We start from the raw sequence: 20,354 nt of genomic DNA on the forward strand, positions 1-20,354 counted from the left end.
ATTTGACTTCATTAGTGAAATAGCATCAGTACTCTTGTAGATCATATTACAAACCATTTCAATTATGCTTCTAGTACTTAATGGTCTTTTTCATTATAAAAATCTACTAAATATGATGAAATTTTTATAGAGAAATTTTTTTAAATTTATTATTAAAATATATTTATTACATTATTAAATACACACATCGATTTTTGATCGATACATTTTTACTCTTCTCTATTTTTCTAACTTTTTTAACAGAAATATGATATTGCTCCGTATTCCCAGTTGCTTTTTAGATAATTAGATTACACCTTATCAGAGCATCCCCATCCGGATGCCTAAAATTTTCTCTAAATTTTAGTTAAAAAGGATACTTCCTATAATTTTATCCTAAATTTTACTTATTTTCATAAAACCTTCTACATTTCATTCCATATCCTTTCTCTATTCTATTAAAATAATATTCTTCTATTCTTTCTTTATTATTTTTTTCTCACTTCCATTTCCATTTTTAACTACTAACTATTTTGTCTTATTCTCTTATTTTCAAATATCACATTTTATAAATACTTATACGATTTTTTTGACAGATACAGTATTATTTTTCAATTCAATATCGATATTAAAAATAATAATTTTTTTAAATATGTGCATTTTTCGTTTATTGATGATAAATATTTTGCAGAATAGTATAACGGTAACATTTTTAATTCTTTATGATTAGTACACACGCTTTGTCATTTATCAAACGGTAACATTTTTTGTCTCTTCTCTAACGGTAACTTTTTTTGTCTTTTCTCTAACGGTAACTTTTTTTGTCTTTTCTTCAACGTTAACATTTTGTGTCTTATATGTAACGGTAACTTTTTTTCTCTATAAATACGCATTTTGCTTGCATTCACATTCTCAAAAATCCAAGTCTCATCTCTAACTCCCTTCATTAAATGGCTCGTTCTTTCTTTCGCAAATTACTTACATACTTGTCATCTGATGATGAGTTGGATGCTGTTATTAATGCCGAGGCTGATGGAGAGTCATCGAGACATCATGGCAATCGCCAACGTCGTAAGTTTATTCGGCGTGATCATATTCAAGGGCATGAGTGCCTTTTTCGTAACTATTTCTCAGAAAATCCAGTATATCCCTCCAATCTATTTCGAAGGAGATTTCGGATGAGTCGTCCCTTATTTCTCCGTATCCTAAATGAGGTAGAGGCTTACGAGCCGTACTTCGTCCAGAGAAGAGATAATGCCGGAAGACTTGGTTTATCTTTTATGCAAAAGATAACCGCATCACTTAGAATGCTGGCCTATGGGGTTAGTGGAGATTTTATGGATGAATACATACGTATTGGAGAAAGCACCGCAATGGAGAGTCTCAAAAAATTTTGCAAGACAATCGTAACTATTTTTTCAGATGAATATTTGCGGTCTCCAAATGCTAATGATATTGCTCGATTGCTTGTTGTTGGTGAACAACGGGGATTCCCAGGAATGCTAGGAAGCATTGATTGCATGCATTGGAAGTGGAAAAATTGTCCCGCTGCCTGGAAAGGTATGTACTCTGGCCACATCCGTGAACCAACTATTATTTTAGAAGCAGTTGCTTCATATGATCTTTGGATATGGCATGCATTTTTTGGTATGCCCGGTTCACATAACGATATTAATGTGCTAGAGAGATCTTTTATTTTCACGGAACTTGCTCAAGGGCGTGCTCCACCAGTCAATTACATAATCAATGGCAACGACTACACTATGGGGTACTACCTTGCCGATGGTATTTATCCTAAGTGGCCAACGTTTGTGAAGACGATTCCATCACCCCAAGGGAATAAGAAGAAAAACTTTGCCACAGCACAAGAATCTGCAAGAAAAGATGTCGAGCGTGCCTTCGGAGTACTTCAACAACGATTTGCAATCGTTCGTGGACCTTCCCGATTATTCAAAGTCAATGACCTAACAAATATAATGAAAACATGTGTTATTCTACATAACATGATCATTGAGGACGAGCGTGATGATAGTCAGGGTCTGAACATGGAGTACGATCAACTTGATGATGATATTCCAGAATTGTCGCGCAATCCAACAAATGAGTTTATGAACTTCATTCAGCGCCATCATGAAATTAGGGATAGCTCGGCACATCATCAACTACAAGCAGATTTAATTGAACATCACTGGCAATTCCATTCCCATCAATAGAAGAGAAGGTTGTGTTGGAGTCTCTATTTTATCATTAGTAGCGACGGTGTATTTCAAGTTTCTAGAATTTTCATTCCAAAAAACATGTTTGGTTCAAAAAAATGCAGTTTAAGTTATTGTAATATTTTCATTATCTGTAATAGTTTAAGAATTTGTAATGTCGAGTTGTAATCAAGAAACATCGTTCCATTGATGATTTAAATTTGACGATCACGTTTTCTATCTTCTTAATAAAACTTTGCAAACGTACAAATTATATAATACAATAAACGCAGAAAAGTGCCATAAACGAGTGGTTCATAATATACATCACATTTATGTGCTGAATAAATGTTTAGTTACAAAAAAAAAAAAGCCTTAATCTGAGGATGCATTGCGTCGTGCCAATATCTCTCTTTGAAGTTGCTGGAAATATACTTGCTGAACTTCATTTAACGTACTCACATCGAGCAACATTATGCGCTCCTCTCTCTCCAACCGGGCGATTTCCAGTTTCTCCGCCTCCAACCTCAGTCTCTCATCCTCTTGTCTACTTTTATTTTCCTCCATTTCTCGTTCATATGCCATCTTCTCCGCCTTGAGTCGGAAAAATTCTTTCTCCTAAGCACGTGACTCCTCTAGGAGAGTATACCTTTTCTTGCTGAGCTCCATAAGCTCTTCTGAGGCTCTGCCTTGGGCCTTACGTTTTCCTTTCTCAGCTTTTCTTCCTATTGGCCTATCCAATTTGATGACATCATTAGTTTCCATATTCTCGCCCTCTGTACCACCCACTGAATCAATGGGTGAATTAGTTGCCACTGCTGATGTACGCGAATATGTAGGGGACATCGTCGACCTTCGCTTTGTCCCGTCCTTTGTGCAACGCTGATTCCATTTCGGCTGATCTTTCAATAGCTGCCAACAATGCTCGAACTGAAAGGCCGTTTTCTCAAGCGATTGGTACATGACCATCGCTTTGTCAAACTTCCAATTCAAAATGAAAATCAAATAATTAACCAACCCAAAATGCAGATAAAGAGAACATAATGAATATAAATAATAATAAAGTGGATGCTTATACCTTGTCTTGCTCAGTCATGCCACTTTGATTCAGCCCTTCAACTTGGGCGAGTTTAGCACAAAATTTGTTCGTCGCCTTTTGAATGGCAGACCACCGATATATTAAGGACCCAACACTTCGCTCATTTGTACTTTCTTTATAATCATTGAAGTATTGACTAACTTTTTCCCAAAGTTGGGCGTGTTTTTAGTCCGTTCCTTGGATGGCATCAATGCTACTATTCAGCCATGCGGAGACAAGTAACTTGTCTTCTTCGGGGGTGAAGTTTGCACCCCTGGCTGATTTTCTTTGAGAGGGGGGAGGATCTACTTGGGGCGGGGGTGGAGAGTCATCCAAAGTCACGGGATGTTGTTCACCTTGACCAACATAAATGTGGTCAAGTTCAGGCTCCTGAGTCAGGAGGCTGGTGAAGAACATATTTCCATGCTCTCCTGAGTCCATCTCTAAAAATTTGTGAACATAAAACATGTGATACACATGTTAGAAAATTAAGAACTAAATTTGCAAGTGATTTTTGTAGCCGGCTCAGGAATCCTATGGCAACGTATGATGACACACTTGGCACCCTCCCTTGCATGGTTGCAACAACCGGTTGCCACTATTTATCGGCCATCCGGGTTACCATGCCATGGAGGTGTGTGCCAAAGTGTTCTATCACCATGTTCGGATTGTCTCATCATCACAGCCGTGGGGTTAAGACAACTCAGATCCAATAAAAAATTTAGTTTGAAAACGTAAAAATAAGAGCATTCACATCCACTTCCCTAAACACTTGTGTGTTTTAAATGTGGCTCAGAATGGGTTACAAAATTTACATCATGTGTGAGCTAGGAGCCCAACATCAAATGACTGCAAAACCTTACCCAAACCCCACGTGCCTTTTGTGAAAACTATTACAAACTGCAGTATGATCATTCGGGTAAGGATTACCCCGCCATCTCAATGGGGCCCATTAACACTTATGAATTATCTTACTAAACCCCATCATCATAGCCTAACAGTAGACATGCAGCCCCCTCCCTCCCTCCCCCACAAGTAATAATTATTCATCAGTACTAAACACTGCAAAGGTCCCAATAGCACAGACAGATTCACAGACAGGGGTTAGAGAAGGAAATTCCAATACTAAACAGCATGCAAAGTGCATAAGAACATAAAAACAGATTTTATCTTTGTCAAACCAACAGAGTTTAGTCCATGGGAACAATAATTAAAGAGATAACAGTAGCTCAAACCAGCAAACACATGCCACAAACTCAGATTAAATAACTGGTATGAGGTAGGATTAAAAATTGAAGAGAGTATAAGCTAACAGAAAATTAGGGAGTATAGGATTAAATAACAGAAAATTAAAGAGAGTATAGGATTAAATAACAGAAAATTGAAGAGAGTGTAGGAACAGAAAATTGAAGAGAGTATAGGATTAAATAACAGAAAATTGAAGAGAGTATAAGAACAGAAAATTGAAGAGAGTATAGTGTTAAATAACAGAAAATTGAAGAGAGTATAGGATTAAATAACAGAAAATTGAAGAGAGTATAGGATTAAAAATTTGTATGAAAAATTGATGCACAAAGCACAATCAATAATCAGTTAATGTCATTAAAAATGGCTTTGTATGTGTGGTGATTAGAGGAGGACATATATCATTCGGGTGGCTTTGTATGGACATAAACCATTAAAGTTTAATAACACACAACATGTTTGTCTCCATTATATGGATTATGGGGGGCAAAAACAGTACAAACCAAAGGTATATAGCCATATGTACCCAAACATATATGGTCATTGACAAAATACAAATTATATAACAAGAAATATTCATTATAGTCATGTTGAATTATAAATTCCTAAACACATACAAGTAATATTTTTCATAAAAAATCATTTAACAAAAATACTACAAACCAACAAGGGAGCTCAAAGCTGGTAATGACAAAATGACAGTAATAGTGCCATAAAAAATAACACCATTTGGTCTCATTGGACAACATGACATGTTTGATGACAACCAACTGGATTATGGTAAATGATTCAAAGGGAAAAAGAGTCGGGCCATACAAAAATGGGGAGTTTTCATACGCACTCAGCTTCAGGAATTAATGGCCAAATGATGCACAACACTCCACACAAGCTCCACAAAGCAGAGCAATGTCTGAGATTTATCCATGGCAGACAATAAAGTAACTGTGCCGTGAATGATATATAGCAAAAATTGTTCATTCAAACCGCAGAGCACCCAATAAAATGCAGTGTTTGTATATAGCAGCAAGTCGATTGATGAAATAGCACTAAGAAGTCGATAAATCCAGGAACAAAATCAAACCATGGCAGATACATGCATTCTAAATCCAGTGAATATGGGTCACAGATCCATGAATATTCATGCCCTAGAGTAGTAATTGAAATCTAGGGTTCTCGGATTTCAAGTGGCAAAACTGACAAATACAATAGATCATAACAATAAAACTCGAAAATATATCAGATTCACCATGGAAAGAGGCTCAGTTTGTTCAATTTCTGCGAGAGAGGACAGAGTCCATCCATGGAGAGAAGAAGAGGGCGCGAGTTTCACAGAGAAGAGAAAACTTACATTCCTGTGGAGTCGATGAAGAAAAGACACCATAAATGGTGGCAGACGGGGCGAGAGAGGGCCTCCTTCACGAACGAGGGCGATCGAGAGGGAAGAGAGGAACATGCGGGACCAAGGACAACAGATTTGGGGTTCGGGCGATTTGGGGATGTACAGTGGTTCCCCAAATATGGGGAACGACTGTAGATCCCTGAAAAGTAATCCCTAATTTAGGGAATGGGATGGGAGGCGCCAAACTCAATTTCCCTAAATTTCATCTCTAAATTTTAGAGATAATAGTGTTTTAGGCATCCGGATGGGGATGCTCTTAATGCACTCCAAATATTTGAAGTACGCGTAAAAGAGAAGAGTAGTTTGTTAGATAAGTTATAAATAAATAAATTTAAATTTTTTTATTATTTAAATTGAAGAGAAAATATAAATTTAATTATTTATATTTTATTTTAACATTATTAAACCTTCGCAACGGGAAAAATGATTCGATTAGATTCTTCAATTTGGAAAGTGTTTTCTAGCACCTGTACAAAAGTAACATATGAATACTACTGTCAAGACTTTTAGAGAACATAAACTCTAATTTAAGGTCTACACCACACACACTATTCACGTAACATAATTCAAATCTTATAAATTAAATTATGTCACGTAGATAATAAATTATAGAATACACATGTAACACACGATCACATGCATATGCCAAAGGGAAATCATCTCTTAAATGAGTGAGTAAACAGGTTATGCATCTCTAGCTTTCAAAAGACTGGCAGCAAAACACCAACATAGCATCAATAGCTGGTCACAAAATAAAACATTCAAAAGTCAAGAGGCAAAATGCCATCAAACACAGAGAATGGCGTGTTAAGATTAGATATAAAAGAAAGGGGAGTCGTAGAGAATCCATGTACAAGGTCAAATACAAACCTACTTCTTTCAACACCAGTCTAATGTGCTATGTTAACAACTTCCATAGTCAGTTGAGCAGTGCCACCAGGACAATAAAACAACAGAGGGGGCTGGAGCAGGAGATAAGGAAGACAATAAGGGTTGTTGTGGAGAGGATATCATCCCAATTTCCAAGGGGCGGCAGCTGCCTTCTCAAAATCAAGGCGACCACTCTGAATGTCTCGATTGATTGCATCCACACGTATCTGCAACCTGGAAATTTCGTGTTTTTTATTTCTCAATTCTGACTTGATCAATGCATGTTTCTTCTGTAGCTCGGCCATCTGCTCAATAATATTGGCCATCTCTTCAGCCATTTCAGTTTTCTCACGATTACAATGCAGCATCTTACACTCCACATCTTTCGATTCACTCAGAAACCGCCCTTGCCCATCTTTAATTGAAAGCAATTCATTTATTCGTCCTCGGACAACTGTAACATCAAATCCATGTTTTTCCAAGTCAAGAAGACTCTCCAAATAGCCATCAAAAGTACTTCTAGGGTCATCTAGTCGCAACTTGGATATTTTCTCAACCAAACTTGCAAAAGTTACCATATTGCCAATAGCCAATCCCTCACGACACTCCTCTTTACATTTACCCAAAGGAAGAAAATGTGGATTTTGTGGCATTATAATGAATATTTCCATCGATTCAATTGCCTTCCAGACTGGCGAACTCTTCACAAAAGGCAACTTTCTATTCTCGTCCAACATACACGCTGTGGCATCAGCTGCAGGAACTTGCCGCACAATATCAACTTGTTCTCTTGCTTCCTCGCATTCATCAATAGTCCTTCCAGGTGACAGTTCTGTACAGAAGATAAATATAATCAGCACCTACTACCATAACAGGTATGAATTAGCATGTCAAACTAGCTTTTACTTGATTCTTTGACACTCGTTGGACAATGCAGCATTCCAACGAACCATTTTGACAGAGGCTGATCATCATCATCCATATTGCCGGATGTTGCAACACTTGTACTGCCAACATCATTTGTTGTTGAGACATCATGAGGGTCTACAAAATGCAAGCTATGGGTTCAGTTCCAGATGTCAGCAGTATAACATGAAAGCTATTTTTTCACCTAATCCAGTCCTTATGATGTTGTTTTCCAGTATGGAGGCAGAAAGTTGAGTTATCAATCTGCCTTGTCTTTCCAGCAATTATTCCCAGTTGGTTCATCCTTTTTCTTCATACATGAATCTCACAGATATGTTGGAGTAAAGGTCCTTTTGACAGATGTGAATATGGAAAAGTATAATGCAAGACAATGATGTTGTACAGTGCATATTTAAGTTTAGCAACCTCTCCTAGAAAAATATCTCACACAAACAAAGGAATCTAATACTCTATTAAACCGTTGAGGAATCATGGGAGAAGAGCCTTGGAGTGCCTGTTACAAAATTCTGAGACTCCTTTCACTCTCCTAGGGCTCATCAGCTATAAAATGAACGATAAAGGAAACATACTCAAATCCATAGGAAAACTATGAAAGCCCCAGCACAACTAGGCCCCTGTGCTACCTTAAATTGAGCTTATTGTTTTAAGGGCTTTCTTTATTTTGTTCTCCTTTGACAAATACATTTTGGGTTTCTTCCCTGATGTTTGCAAAAACCTGTCATTTGTTTCAATATTTAGGGGCTAGTCTAATAATATCACTCAATCACTATCTTGTAGACCCTTTATAAGCTTCTGGTATCTGATAAGCTTCAGAGACTCCTTACTAGGGGCCGCAAAAAAGGAACTAAGATTGAACACTCCTCATACCTGCAGATTTCCCCTCAGTCAGCATATCTGAAGCAACTTCTTGGGTTGGACAATCTTCTTTAACAGTTCCATCAGCAGCACCTCCAGCTCCATTCTGTTCCTTTCCTACAAATCATGGAGCCCAGTGGTTTTAGTAAAAAAGAGAAAAATCCAGCAATTATAGCTTGAAGTCGTCATATACCTTCCTCTGAAGCCTTTGAGCTTGTGACCACTACTTTACGGGGTCTCCCTCTCTTTCTTTTGATGCTGTTTCCTCCAGATTTCTGCTGATCTATCTCCTGCACAATAAGAACAAACATCCTAACCAATAAGACTGGGCTAAGTAAAAAACATAAATAGAAAATAGACAAATCATTACGGTGGACCTTCCACTAAACGTATTACCATCATACCATGTCTAGACACAGACCCAAGCTATGTAGAAGATAAGCCAAACTTGAATCACTAGCAAGTTGAGATGACACGACCTGAGTATTAATAGCTAATTTAGATAATGTCAATCGAAATCATTGTCCAAAGCTGGAATCCACTTTCTACATTCACACAGTAGGCTCTAACTTAACAATTTGATAACACCATAGAAATCTTCATTTGTCCATTCAGAAGTTTTTCTTTTGGTTACACGTAATTAATTTCATCAAATCAACTTGGTTTGAGGGAACCCCCCACACACATTTACATGCTGCGTGTGCACCGCACTAGAATGACTATCTACTTTGCCACCAACAAAGAGTGACATAGTGGGTACTCCTTGAGCAGATTTCTTTTTTCTTTTCCTTTCTTTTCCCCTGACAACAACACAATTTTGCCTAGGTCGCACAATAAAATTAATCATACACATATTTGATCATATACTGCTGAGTTCAGGCATACATAAGATGAATCTCAGAACAACCTTATAAAAAAAGAAGAAGATGAATCTCAGTACAAAACTTACCATTGGCCTATCTTCTGTCGGAGAATTTGTATTCTTCTTCTGATCTAAAAGCTGACCACAATTTCCAGAGTCTGAACCCCCCATCCCCTTAGCTTCTAAACCTATGATGATAGGCATTCCAGCTTCTTTACTTGCACCCTCGCAAACAATTTCTTTTGCAGTGCCACCACCTGCATGTGATACGACATAAAGATTCTTTGCTATAGAAAATCCAATCAATGAAATATTTATATATATATATATATATATATATATATACAACCATGTTTACCTGATGCTGAAGACGGTGGGCTTTTTACTTTTGATTTCATTGATATTCTCTTCTTCCTTTTACCAGAATTTGTTTTTTCACTGTCTAATTGACTATGCTTCTGTTGCTTGGGCCACTGCACAAGTAAATACATTAACCCTTCAAAATGCATTATAATATTTCAGATCAATTACAGAACCCTGTGTTGGCTTTCCAAATCTCCAAGAGTGCATTTTTTTGTAAGTTCTTCAAAAGTGCATTTTGCATACTTTTTCAACTTCCTTGCCTTTGAACTTGAACTCTTGATTTGTAACAAAAACTTTAAGAAAAAGAAGTTGTTCTGGATAGAAAAAACAGCCAATTGGTGAAATTTCAAGATGTGACCTAGTCAGGAATGGTAAATCGTGTCAAGGTGGATTATGAATTGATCCCCTATTTCAATATGTTCATGTTTGTCTTGATCAAAATCCTCATATAGGATATACAGATAACTGAAGAACTAATAGAAGAAATTCAACTCATGAGTTTCCTTCCCAAAAGTTCTTATATCAACATATTCATGCTTCCCTTGATCATTGTGTACCTGGATTGTGCCATTTGAACTCTTTGTTGAAATCCTTATTGCTTATGAAAAAAAAAAAAGAAGATAAAAAAGGGCATGCAGTACTTGAACAAGTAAACTAAGGACAATGAGAAAGGATTCACTCACAACTTCCGTTGCATCCACAGCAGAAGGTTTATTGCCATCGACCTCAGAGTGTCTTGTTTTTTTACCTCCACTGTTTGCAGTATCCAATCTAGAAACTGCTTCAGTTGATATTTTCTTTCGCTGCTTCCTTAACTGACATTCTGCAGCGAATAACATTTCCCCAGCCGTTCTCCTTGTTATCAACTTTTTTGAAGGATGTGAGTCTGTAGAATTACCATGGGGGGTGGTGGGTAGTTTCATTTTCTTCATGCTTTGTGTCGAGGTATACTGTGCTTCTTTTTCATCACCAGGACTTGAGAGTTCTATCAAGTTCTTTAAAGAATTTGCAGAAAGAGGTGTTTTGTTGCCCATATCATCCTTTGTGACACCTGAACTTTCAACTTGAACGGTTCCCTCAGGGTTACTTGTAGTCTTAGCATGCCTCAAATGTTCTTGAATATCTGGAGCAAGCAATACTTCCTGAAACAAAATTCCGTTATTTAAGCAACCATTGATTAAGCTACCATTCATGCCACAAAAATTTCTACTATATCATTGTTATCTAAACACCAAGATTGCCCAAGTGATGGCATAATTCATCGCCCCATACCCATGGTCATTGCATACATCTCTCGGCAATTCATGTCCATATTTGTATCATTCTCAGAACAGAATAGTTAGTAACAAAGCAACTGGAAGTAACTTTTTGGAAAAAAAAAAAATTATTAACAACGAAGAAACCATGAGAGTACTATAATCTATAAGGAAATATACTTCTTAGAAACGAACATGGTTTGAACAAGAAACAGACCACCAAATACGAATTCCCTCAATGAATGCAGCTTATGTATCTGATCGATCTTCCAATTTTTTCCAACAAAGGGTGGGCAACCACACTTTAGCACACAGTAACTTTGGCACACGTTAGAACATTGAGGGAGCCCAACATGATAATACCAAGGCATATATTGTACTGTCTATACATGAGAATTTAAACAAACTGATGGATCAAACCCCTTAATGCTTTACAAATACAAAAAACTTATACATAAACCCAATAAATCAAGATGTATGCATGAAAATGAAGGATGTTGGATTTTGTCCAACATTATGATTCTCAGAAAACTTATTAGCATTAGTCAAATGATTCCATTTAAATTAGTAATGATAATAATAAAGATGTATAATGAGTAATCGAGGAATTAACCAAAACTAAATTTGACAGACTAGATAATGTCAAAAACAACACAACTGATGAGGGTTGAACCAATCAATTATGTTCACCCTCCAAAGATAACCTCAAGTTGACTGGATGCATTGCACAAGGACAGAACTTTTCTGCACCTCTTCATTGCAAATAGTTTATCCACATAGACTATGGAAACAACATTAAGTTCAATTTAATAGGGAAGGAAAATGTAGAATTTACATCATAGAACATGTATTTGGGAAGAAGAGATGAAACGAGAGTAAGGCGTCATTTGGTTACGGAGTTCTGAATAGTAGTGAGATTTTTGAGTTAAGAAAATGTGAGATGGTTTGTAAAAAAGTGTATGTTTGGATAGAAAGATGAGATGAGACGATTTTAGATTTTTGGAGATTTGATAAAGTGGCGGGTCCCACTACTATGAATATATTTTTAAAATATATTAAAAACAAGTAGAACAATGGCATGGGAAGGGGAGGCGTAGGATAAAGTTGGGGATTGGATAAAGTTGTCCGTAGGATTACTTTGACTTTTCCAAAAATTTGTAGTTGGCAGGGGAAGGGAGACATGAGCAGTGGGCTGTCAAAAGGGTCAAAAGTTTGTCTGAAATCAATGTACAGTGTAGAGATATACAGATGAGTTAAAAACTTTACATTTGGGCGTTTGGATACACAAATAAAACAAACCGTACAACTCAGATGAGATGGTTTGTGTTTTATCTGTGTATCCAAACTGGTCCTAAAGCTTTAAAAAATAAATAAAAACCCCAACCACTATAAGTAGCACTCCCATCAGTCAAGCTTTCACTTGAAGCAAGCTAAATATGTACGTTCACTACTAGTGTGGCTTGCTTCACCTGTGTTGCGGAGTTTTCTTCTTTTCATCTTGTTACAGAGAGGGCTTGCCCTCAGTTGAGGTGGGAATGGAGGGAATTTCTGTCACAAAGCATTCAGTCCAGCCACATGTTTCCCTACGGTTACGTTGTTCAACCCCAAACTCATTACACTGCCAGCCCTCCCCCCAAGTCAACCTCTGTGTGTGTGTGTGTGTGTGTGTGAGAGAGAGAGAGAGAGAGAGAGAGATGAGACATTACCTGATATCTACTAACCCATTTCCCATCTTTCCACACCACACGAGGCCTTATTTTTGATTGATCGATTATCCTATCCTCATTCGCATGCTTGAAATAGACAAGATACTTATCAGTAATACGTCTGGCAATCACACCAGCTCGCCAAGCAAAGTCACAAAATGCATCCACTTTTTCCAAAACATCATATTTTTTGTCTGCGTGAGGAGGTGGAGGAGAAAGCCGAATATGGAGCAAATCTACAGTAATGCTACCAAAATCAGCCTCAACACCATTTCTTGAGCTCTTATACTTCACCAAAAATGTGTCATCCCTGTTATCTTTAATGAGAATTGCAGGGAACCAAGCATCACATAAATTTTCTTTTTTGACATTCACTTCTACATCCATTCCTGAGCTAAAAATTGAACCTGTCTCTTGCTTTAGAAATCAAATTATCAAATCAGGCATATGGTAGTAAATTTAATCAAATATCTTCAGCTATATCAAACGAATAGTGAGCAAAGAATAGGAGTCCCTGAGGCTTTATAACAAACAAATAAAATTATTCACCCGAAAAGTTTCATTACAAATAAAATAGGAGTCCCTGAGCAAAGAAAAGTTTCGTTACTAAAAATTTGCAAAGCCGCAAAAGTTGAGCAACAGGCTAAAATTAGTATATCCGGTACATTACAAAAATATGGACTTGCTTATATACATCAGTGAATATCTACATTTGTGCATTAGAGATCTTGAACAATCACCTGCAACATATGGAATAAGTTTCGTGTGAACTGAAAAGTAACCTTGAACTCTAGAGAACATCTGAACATCCCCATTTATTCACATTACACACTTCTACAACAACGAATGAGACTTTTAATGACAGAACTTGCTAAAACAACCCAAATAGGAAAAGTCAGAATCAGACATAAAGTATTTAGACGATACCATACCCAGCAAGTTATTCAACGCCCAACTCCAGTTAATAAATCACTACAACCCATTAGGAAAGATAACACATATTTTTTTTTTCTCGGCAAATAAGAATTATACTAGGCATAGAAAGATAACACATTATTTTAACCGTCACTTCTATGATTTGAATTGTAACCTATACAGTTCACGAAATTCACAAACTCACAATATTGAACCCCATCAAACTTTAGCAGAGAAATCAAAAGAACAACACCTTACGTCAATCATACCAATAAATAATCCTCGGAGCATTAAAACCACCTTACACTTAGACCAGCAATTAATAAATCCAAAATAGCACCCATTAACAAAAATTCAAAATTTTGCACCAGAATCAGAATAATAAATCTTCGAATTAAACCTAAAATCCAGGTAAACCCGCACGACATACCAGCTTTTCAGGCCGAACCCACTTCCCATTGAGCCACTCTAGGTACACCCTCAAATCTTTTCGGTCAAACTCAATCACGTCGGGTGGATTCTCGAAGAAAACCCTGTACTTCGAATTTCCCAGAACTTTGACTACCACGCCAGTCCACCACCCCTCCCTACAATACGCACCAACAACCTCCCCGTGCTCCAAATCCTGGGCCGCGACCTCTTGAGGAGGCAAAGGCCTTATATAGGCCGGATCGACGTACTCCTTGAGCTGCTCGGACCCATCGTCAGTGATCAAGGTCCGGTATTCGACCCTTGCCTTCTTGAGCTTCTTGGGTGTGGGGAGCTCGATTATAGTGGCCAGATACCACGAGCCCTTGAACCCCGGTTCGTCGTTGCTTACTTCGACCTCGGTACCCAAGCTGAAGAGATGGTTCGACTCAGACTCGCAGCTGCTTTCGAAGCACCCCATTTTGTGGTGCCCTGTGTGTCCGTGTATGGTAAGGATTGAGAGAGAACGAACAGAAGTCAGAAGATGCCTTTTTCGGTCAAGGGTGAGAGACTGTATGGCTTCGGGAAATGGGAGGTGAAATCATGTTTTTGGGGCTTTAGCGGGAACCTTTTTATTTTGAGAAATGTATCTGTATAAGAGAAATTTTAAATTTTAAATTTGTGTATTTATATTTTTAAATTGATGTTATTTTATTTTAAATATGATTTTTTTTTTTCATATACCATGTAACACCGCATGAATAAATAAAAAATGAACAGTATCATAACAGTAATTTTTTCCGTTTAAATTGCCTGAATCAATAAAATCTGCTATTTTAATGAGAAAATATATTATTCAGTACATTTCATAATTTATTACAGGCAGTAATGATTAATGAATAATAAATGGTTTTTTAATCACTTAGATTTAATAAAATATTAAAAATAACAATTAATAGCGTAATAAATATTAAATAATAATATTTTTTAGCATTTTATCAAATTTTATATTTTAAATTTATTAGTGACTCTGGGACACCAACACCATCAGACATCAGTTCAAAAACACAAAAACAAAGATTCGGTTTGGATAAATAAAATATTTCATTTCATATCATCATTATAATTTTTTAAATTTTTATATAAAATATAATAAATAATTCAATTTTTTAAAATTTTAAAATAAAAATTATATTATAATAATATTTTATTCAAATTTTAACAAAATATCTTATCTTATATTATCTAAATTACATAATTAAACGATGCCTTATAACACTGTCAACTTCCACCCCTCCCTCTGCATGTTGGCAGATATCTGAGCAGCAGTTTGGATAATAATGTGAAATGAGATAATTTTAAATAATAATTAAATGTTGAATAAAATATTATTTTTTAATATTATTATTATTTAAAAATTTTAAAAAATTAAATTATTTATGATATTTTATATAAAAATTTAAAAAAATTATAATAATAAGATAAAAATGGTAGTAAGCACGAGAGTCATTCTTCTTTCAACCATAGCATCACTAACTTTGTGAATGACCTACACGTCACAGTCACAGCTATGTCTTCGCATTCTCATCGAGTGGCATCCCTTCCAATTCTTGCCTTCTAGTTCTGCTTATTCGGCCCTTTCCAGTTTCCAAGATGTATTTTGATTTTTTGTCAAAATATAAAGTCTATTTTTTGTAATAACACGAGTCTCCATCCTTATATTTTTGCTCTCTTTGGATTGATGTAAAGCAATTTTAATAACTTATTATGAAAATTTATATTCTCAAATTATTTAGTAAAGTGTTTACATTTGATTTGAAAAATAAATTTTAAAATTTGAATATTACTAATCAAATTTTATTATTTAAATAATATGAATAATGTACTCTATACATCAACTTAAAAATAAAATAACTCTTACGTTAATTATTGAAATAAGAAATTATTTAAAATGCGATGTATCAATTGTCATAACTAATTAAAAATAAAAAATAAAAAAATATCATTTCATTCTTTGTTTAAGATAAAAATATCAATTGTTATCGCAAATGAAAAATAAAAATAAAAACCATTGTAGGTGAAACTTTAAGACTATATTTGGATGTTGAGTTGAGTTCAGTTGAGTTGAGTTCTTTATGAATAGTGGTGAATTGAGTAGTAAAGGGAGTTATGTGGGGTTCATTTAAATTGAATTTAAAGTGTGTTTAGATGTTAAGATGAATTTAGCACTTTTATAGAAAATTGAAAAAAATTGTGGATCCCACATATAAAGATGTTTTAAGTTAGAAAAGATTGTGAATTCCACGTGTAAGAAGGTTTTGAGTTTGGATAAGTTTAGTAATTTGAGAATTGAGTGTTTTGATGTTAGACTCAGTTTAAAATTAGACCGAACTCAACTGAGTTCAGCTGAATTTGAGAACCAAACGCAACCTAAGATAATATGGCTTTCTGACTCTTATTATAGATGATGTATATGTCATGTATGGTTTGATGAGAAATTCTATGCATCAGTCACTATTTATTTTCACACTCTACAGTTATAGTTTTTTTTCATAAGGTGTGGAGTGTTTTTCATGGACTGTGGGATGTGGGGTAATTAATTGTAGCTGATGAGAATAATTTTTTTAATTTGATTGAGACCGATTCTAGAATCTAAATACCTCTTCGTGACTAATTGGTTTGGATATCAAAATGTTTCAAATCCATATCATATCATGTCATCTCATCTCATCTTAGAGCATTCTCATTAGATTAGCTAAAAGTTAAATTCAATGAGAATTTAGCTATTAAGTCATAAAATAGCTCACATTGAAATAGCTATATAGCTACAGTAATATCTAAAATAATTTCTAAATTTGAAATGAACTATTCATTCATCAAATCTATTTTATATTCTTTTTTTCTCTCTCCTTTTAATATCAATTATTTCTCTCTCCATTTTAAATGACAATTGAAAAAAAAATAATTAGAATACAATTACTAATTAATATATAATATTATGAATAGTAAAATATGATAAAATAAAATAAATTCATAATTAAAAAATTTTCAAAATTATTAATTATTCGTTATTATATAATGAATAAATAGATAATCTAATGTGGAGATTTGATGTGAATAGTTAAAGTTAAATTCATCTTATACTATTTTATTGTCATATAATGAAAAAATAACTATTTTAATGTAGAAACTTATGTGAATGTAATAGCTAAATGCTAAATTCATCTTACATTCATAAAAAATGTACTTTAACTTTGACTAATCCAATGAGAGTGCTCTAATTAATATTCAAACATCACAAACACAAACATTTTTTAATTTCAAATTTTTAACTTTTTTTTATCTAATCATTACTAATAATTATTACAAATTTATCAAACTTCTAAACAAAACATAAAAACAATTCAAACTTTTTAAATCTCGAAATAAAAATTATATTAAAAAATAATATTTTTATAAAAATAATATTTTTATAATATTTTTATTTTATAATATTTTTATTCAATTTTTTCTCTCTATTTTTTAAAACACAATAAAACATATTAATTAACTATTTTACTATTATTTACAGATTATTTCACTATTATTCATAAATTATCTTATATTACCTCATTTCATCTCATAATTCAAACAAAGTCTAATGGTTCTTCCCTTCCCGCGCTGTAATATTACGATTCTAAATACCCACTCGTAATATTAGGGCTCTTATTACATCTTCTTGTTAACTTGTTATTACCGTTTCTTTTGTTTTAAAAATGTCCACCAAGCTAGCCATTTTTTTTTTTCAGTTTTCTCTCTGCATATTTTGGAGTAAAGCTGGAAGTTATTAACTTTTTGGTATCTTATAACGAAAAAGTCTTCATTGTTCGCGTGCATTTAGCTCCTTGAGATGATTTCAGATAGAGTTCTGCTACTGTTATCGAAAAAGTGATCCCAAGATATCTCCTAAATAGTATATTTTATTTTTTATTTTATGTATTTTTTTAATCATTATAAATATTTTTTAAAAAATAAAAAATTCACAACATCATTAAAAAAATATTTCTTTAATCATCAAGTTAAAAAAAAAAAGACATTTAGAACACATATTCAGGACCCAAAGCATTCTGTTTCAGATAATCTAAATTGATATTTGAATAGTAATATTTTGTAAGTCTAATTAAAACGAGTTTAAATGTATGAAGATATGTTTAACTTTTCATGAGAAAAGTTAAAAAAATAATAATTCTATCAATAATTGATATGAAATAGATTGAGATGGATTTGATGCTAAACACAAAGAGATTCAAGAAATTTTCCAAGCAATTTTGAGATTACCGTTGTCTCAGGCCAACAACTTTAATTTTATTTGGAAAAAGCTAATTTGCCCGCCAAATGTGACCGCTCAACTTGATCGCTCGAAAAAAATATTCACTTAATGATTAAGGAAGTAATTTTAAATATATTAGTATATTTTTTTATTTTTTAAAAATATTTAAATATATTTAAAAAATATAAATATAAAAATAAAAATAAAAAAAGGTTGCAAAATGCAACTATCGGTCAAGTAGCCGACTCATTTTATTTTTGCACATTGACGTTTAACTTGTAAATAATGTTCATTTCTCATTAATTTGCCTTCTCCATTCAATTGCCCAGTTGCCAAATGTCAAACGTCTACTTTTGTTTGAATTGTTTTGTTATTCCATTGAGGATGGCATCCGGGGGTCTACGTGTTTTTCTGATACGTACGAATATAATGTGTGAAAAAAATATAAAGGGTAAAGTGTGTACGTAAATATTTTTTAGAATTTTTTTAGATAAGAAAGATGTGTTTTTTTAGTGAAGTGGCTCAATTATTTGTGTAGAGTTGGTTTGAATTATATAATAACTAGTTAAATTGTTGTATTTTGGAAGAGACAAGTCAAGAGTAGGTTTGCTGCACCAGTTCATTTGAAACTTCATATACCATAGAGGGCTTGAATCATCTTAATGAGAGTGAGATTTTCGTACCTCAGTCTAAACTGATTTCGTTTGAATATTAATTTTTTATAATTTTATTTGATTACTGTGTATTTCACCAACAATTTTAAGGAGAATTTAAATAGTCTTCTTAAAATGAGCTTACAACCAAAAAATACACAGAAAGCATTGTTGATCTCAATAAACCCTTCCATTTCAATGGAGTAATTTTCAAGAGATGGAAATGCATTGTGCTCTTTTATCTAAGCATTCTCAATGTTTTCTACGCTCTCATGATAAAGGTAGATTTAATTTATGAAAATAGTCTTGCCTAAAGGTCATAATTCAAGAAATTGTCATTTGAAACTGCAAAGAACATATTTCAAAAACTCACAAAAAAAGGTTTTACAAGTCAAAAGAATAACAACCAATGATCCCCTTCACAAAATCAAGATTGTTTTATTTGTGGTAAAAGTGGACACTTTGCTCAAATTTGCAAGTTTCGTAAACAAGAAAATAATCCTCGAGTTAATGTAACTATGAAGCTATTTGTAGCAATAATTTCAAACATTAACATGATTCAATTTGTTGAAAGGTGGTGGACAGATTCCGGTGCCAATAGGCATGTCTGTTCTGATAAAGATTGATTAAAAATTATACTCCATTTGAAGAAGAAAAAACTATTATGCTTAGTGATTCAATTAAAACCAAGATTCTTGAGAGTAAGGTCGAGCTAAAATTCACCTCCAGGTGTATATTGATGCTCAAATGTATGCTCTATACATCCGATGAGGAATAATTTGATGTCGAATTCTTTAATCAACAAAGTGGACTTCAAACTATGGAACATGAATGATATGTAATTACAAAAAATAGAGTTTTTATGGGCAAGGGTTACGCTTGTGATGGAATGTTTATGTTAATAATAAACATTGAACGTTTATTATATGCTTTCTTGAGAGTAAGGTCGAGCCTACATTGAATGTTAATAATAAAACATCGAATGTTTATGTTTATATGCTTTCTTCTTTAGATTTTTGGCATGCATGTTTATTATATGTTGCAATCACGAGTAGTTTAGGACTAATTCACAAACTGACAATAGATTTTCAAAAATATGAAGTCTGTAGTCAAGCAAATATTACAAAATGGCCTTATAAAAGTGTTGAAAAAAATTGTTAGATTTAATTCATACCGATATTTGTAAATTTGAATGAATTTTAACTCATGGAGAAAATATATATTTTATCACTTTTATTTATGACTTTTCAAAATACAGGTATGTATTTATTAAAAAATAAAATTGATGCTTTTGAAAAATTCAAGAATTCCTTCACGAAATTGAAAATCAATTT

General features: G+C 34.0%; 2 protein-coding genes across 6 annotated transcripts; one reads left to right on the forward strand and one right to left on the reverse strand.

Annotated features, from left to right (window-relative positions):
* Positions 1-1,360: 1,360 nt before the first annotated feature.
* LOC118343838 lies at positions 1,361-2,225 on the forward strand. Its single transcript, XM_035682943.1, has 2 exons — positions 1,361-1,539; positions 1,663-2,225. Exons 1-2 carry the CDS (start codon positions 1,479-1,481, stop codon positions 2,190-2,192), a joined length of 591 nt encoding a protein of 196 aa, XP_035538836.1. The 5' UTR covers positions 1,361-1,478; the 3' UTR covers positions 2,193-2,225.
* A 4,347-nt stretch (positions 2,226-6,572) lies between these two features.
* Positions 6,573-14,660, reverse strand: LOC108982042 (DUF724 domain-containing protein 2-like). 5 transcript variants are annotated; one of them, XM_018953308.2, is made up of 10 exons: positions 14,081-14,660; positions 12,736-13,152; positions 10,457-10,915; positions 9,769-9,883; positions 9,498-9,667; positions 8,953-9,027; positions 8,742-8,838; positions 8,561-8,665; positions 7,673-7,810; positions 6,573-7,598 (listed from the first exon to the last, which is right to left on the reverse strand). In XM_018953308.2, exons 1-10 carry the CDS (start codon positions 14,537-14,539, stop codon positions 6,907-6,909), a joined length of 2,727 nt encoding a protein of 908 aa, XP_018808853.1. In that variant the 5' UTR covers positions 14,540-14,660; the 3' UTR covers positions 6,573-6,906. The 5 variants fall into 5 exon arrangements, with proteins under 5 accessions (XP_018808853.1, XP_018808856.1, XP_018808857.1 ...); XM_018953311.2 differs by having other exon boundaries at positions 12,736-12,822; positions 14,081-14,659; XM_018953312.2 differs by lacking the exon at positions 12,736-13,152 and having other exon boundaries at positions 14,081-14,659.
* Between the last annotated feature and the right edge of the window lie 5,694 nt (positions 14,661-20,354).

Source organism: Juglans regia, chromosome 11 (assembly GCF_001411555.2).
Source record: "Juglans regia cultivar Chandler chromosome 11, Walnut 2.0, whole genome shotgun sequence".
NCBI lineage: Eukaryota > Viridiplantae > Streptophyta > Magnoliopsida > Fagales > Juglandaceae > Juglans > Juglans regia.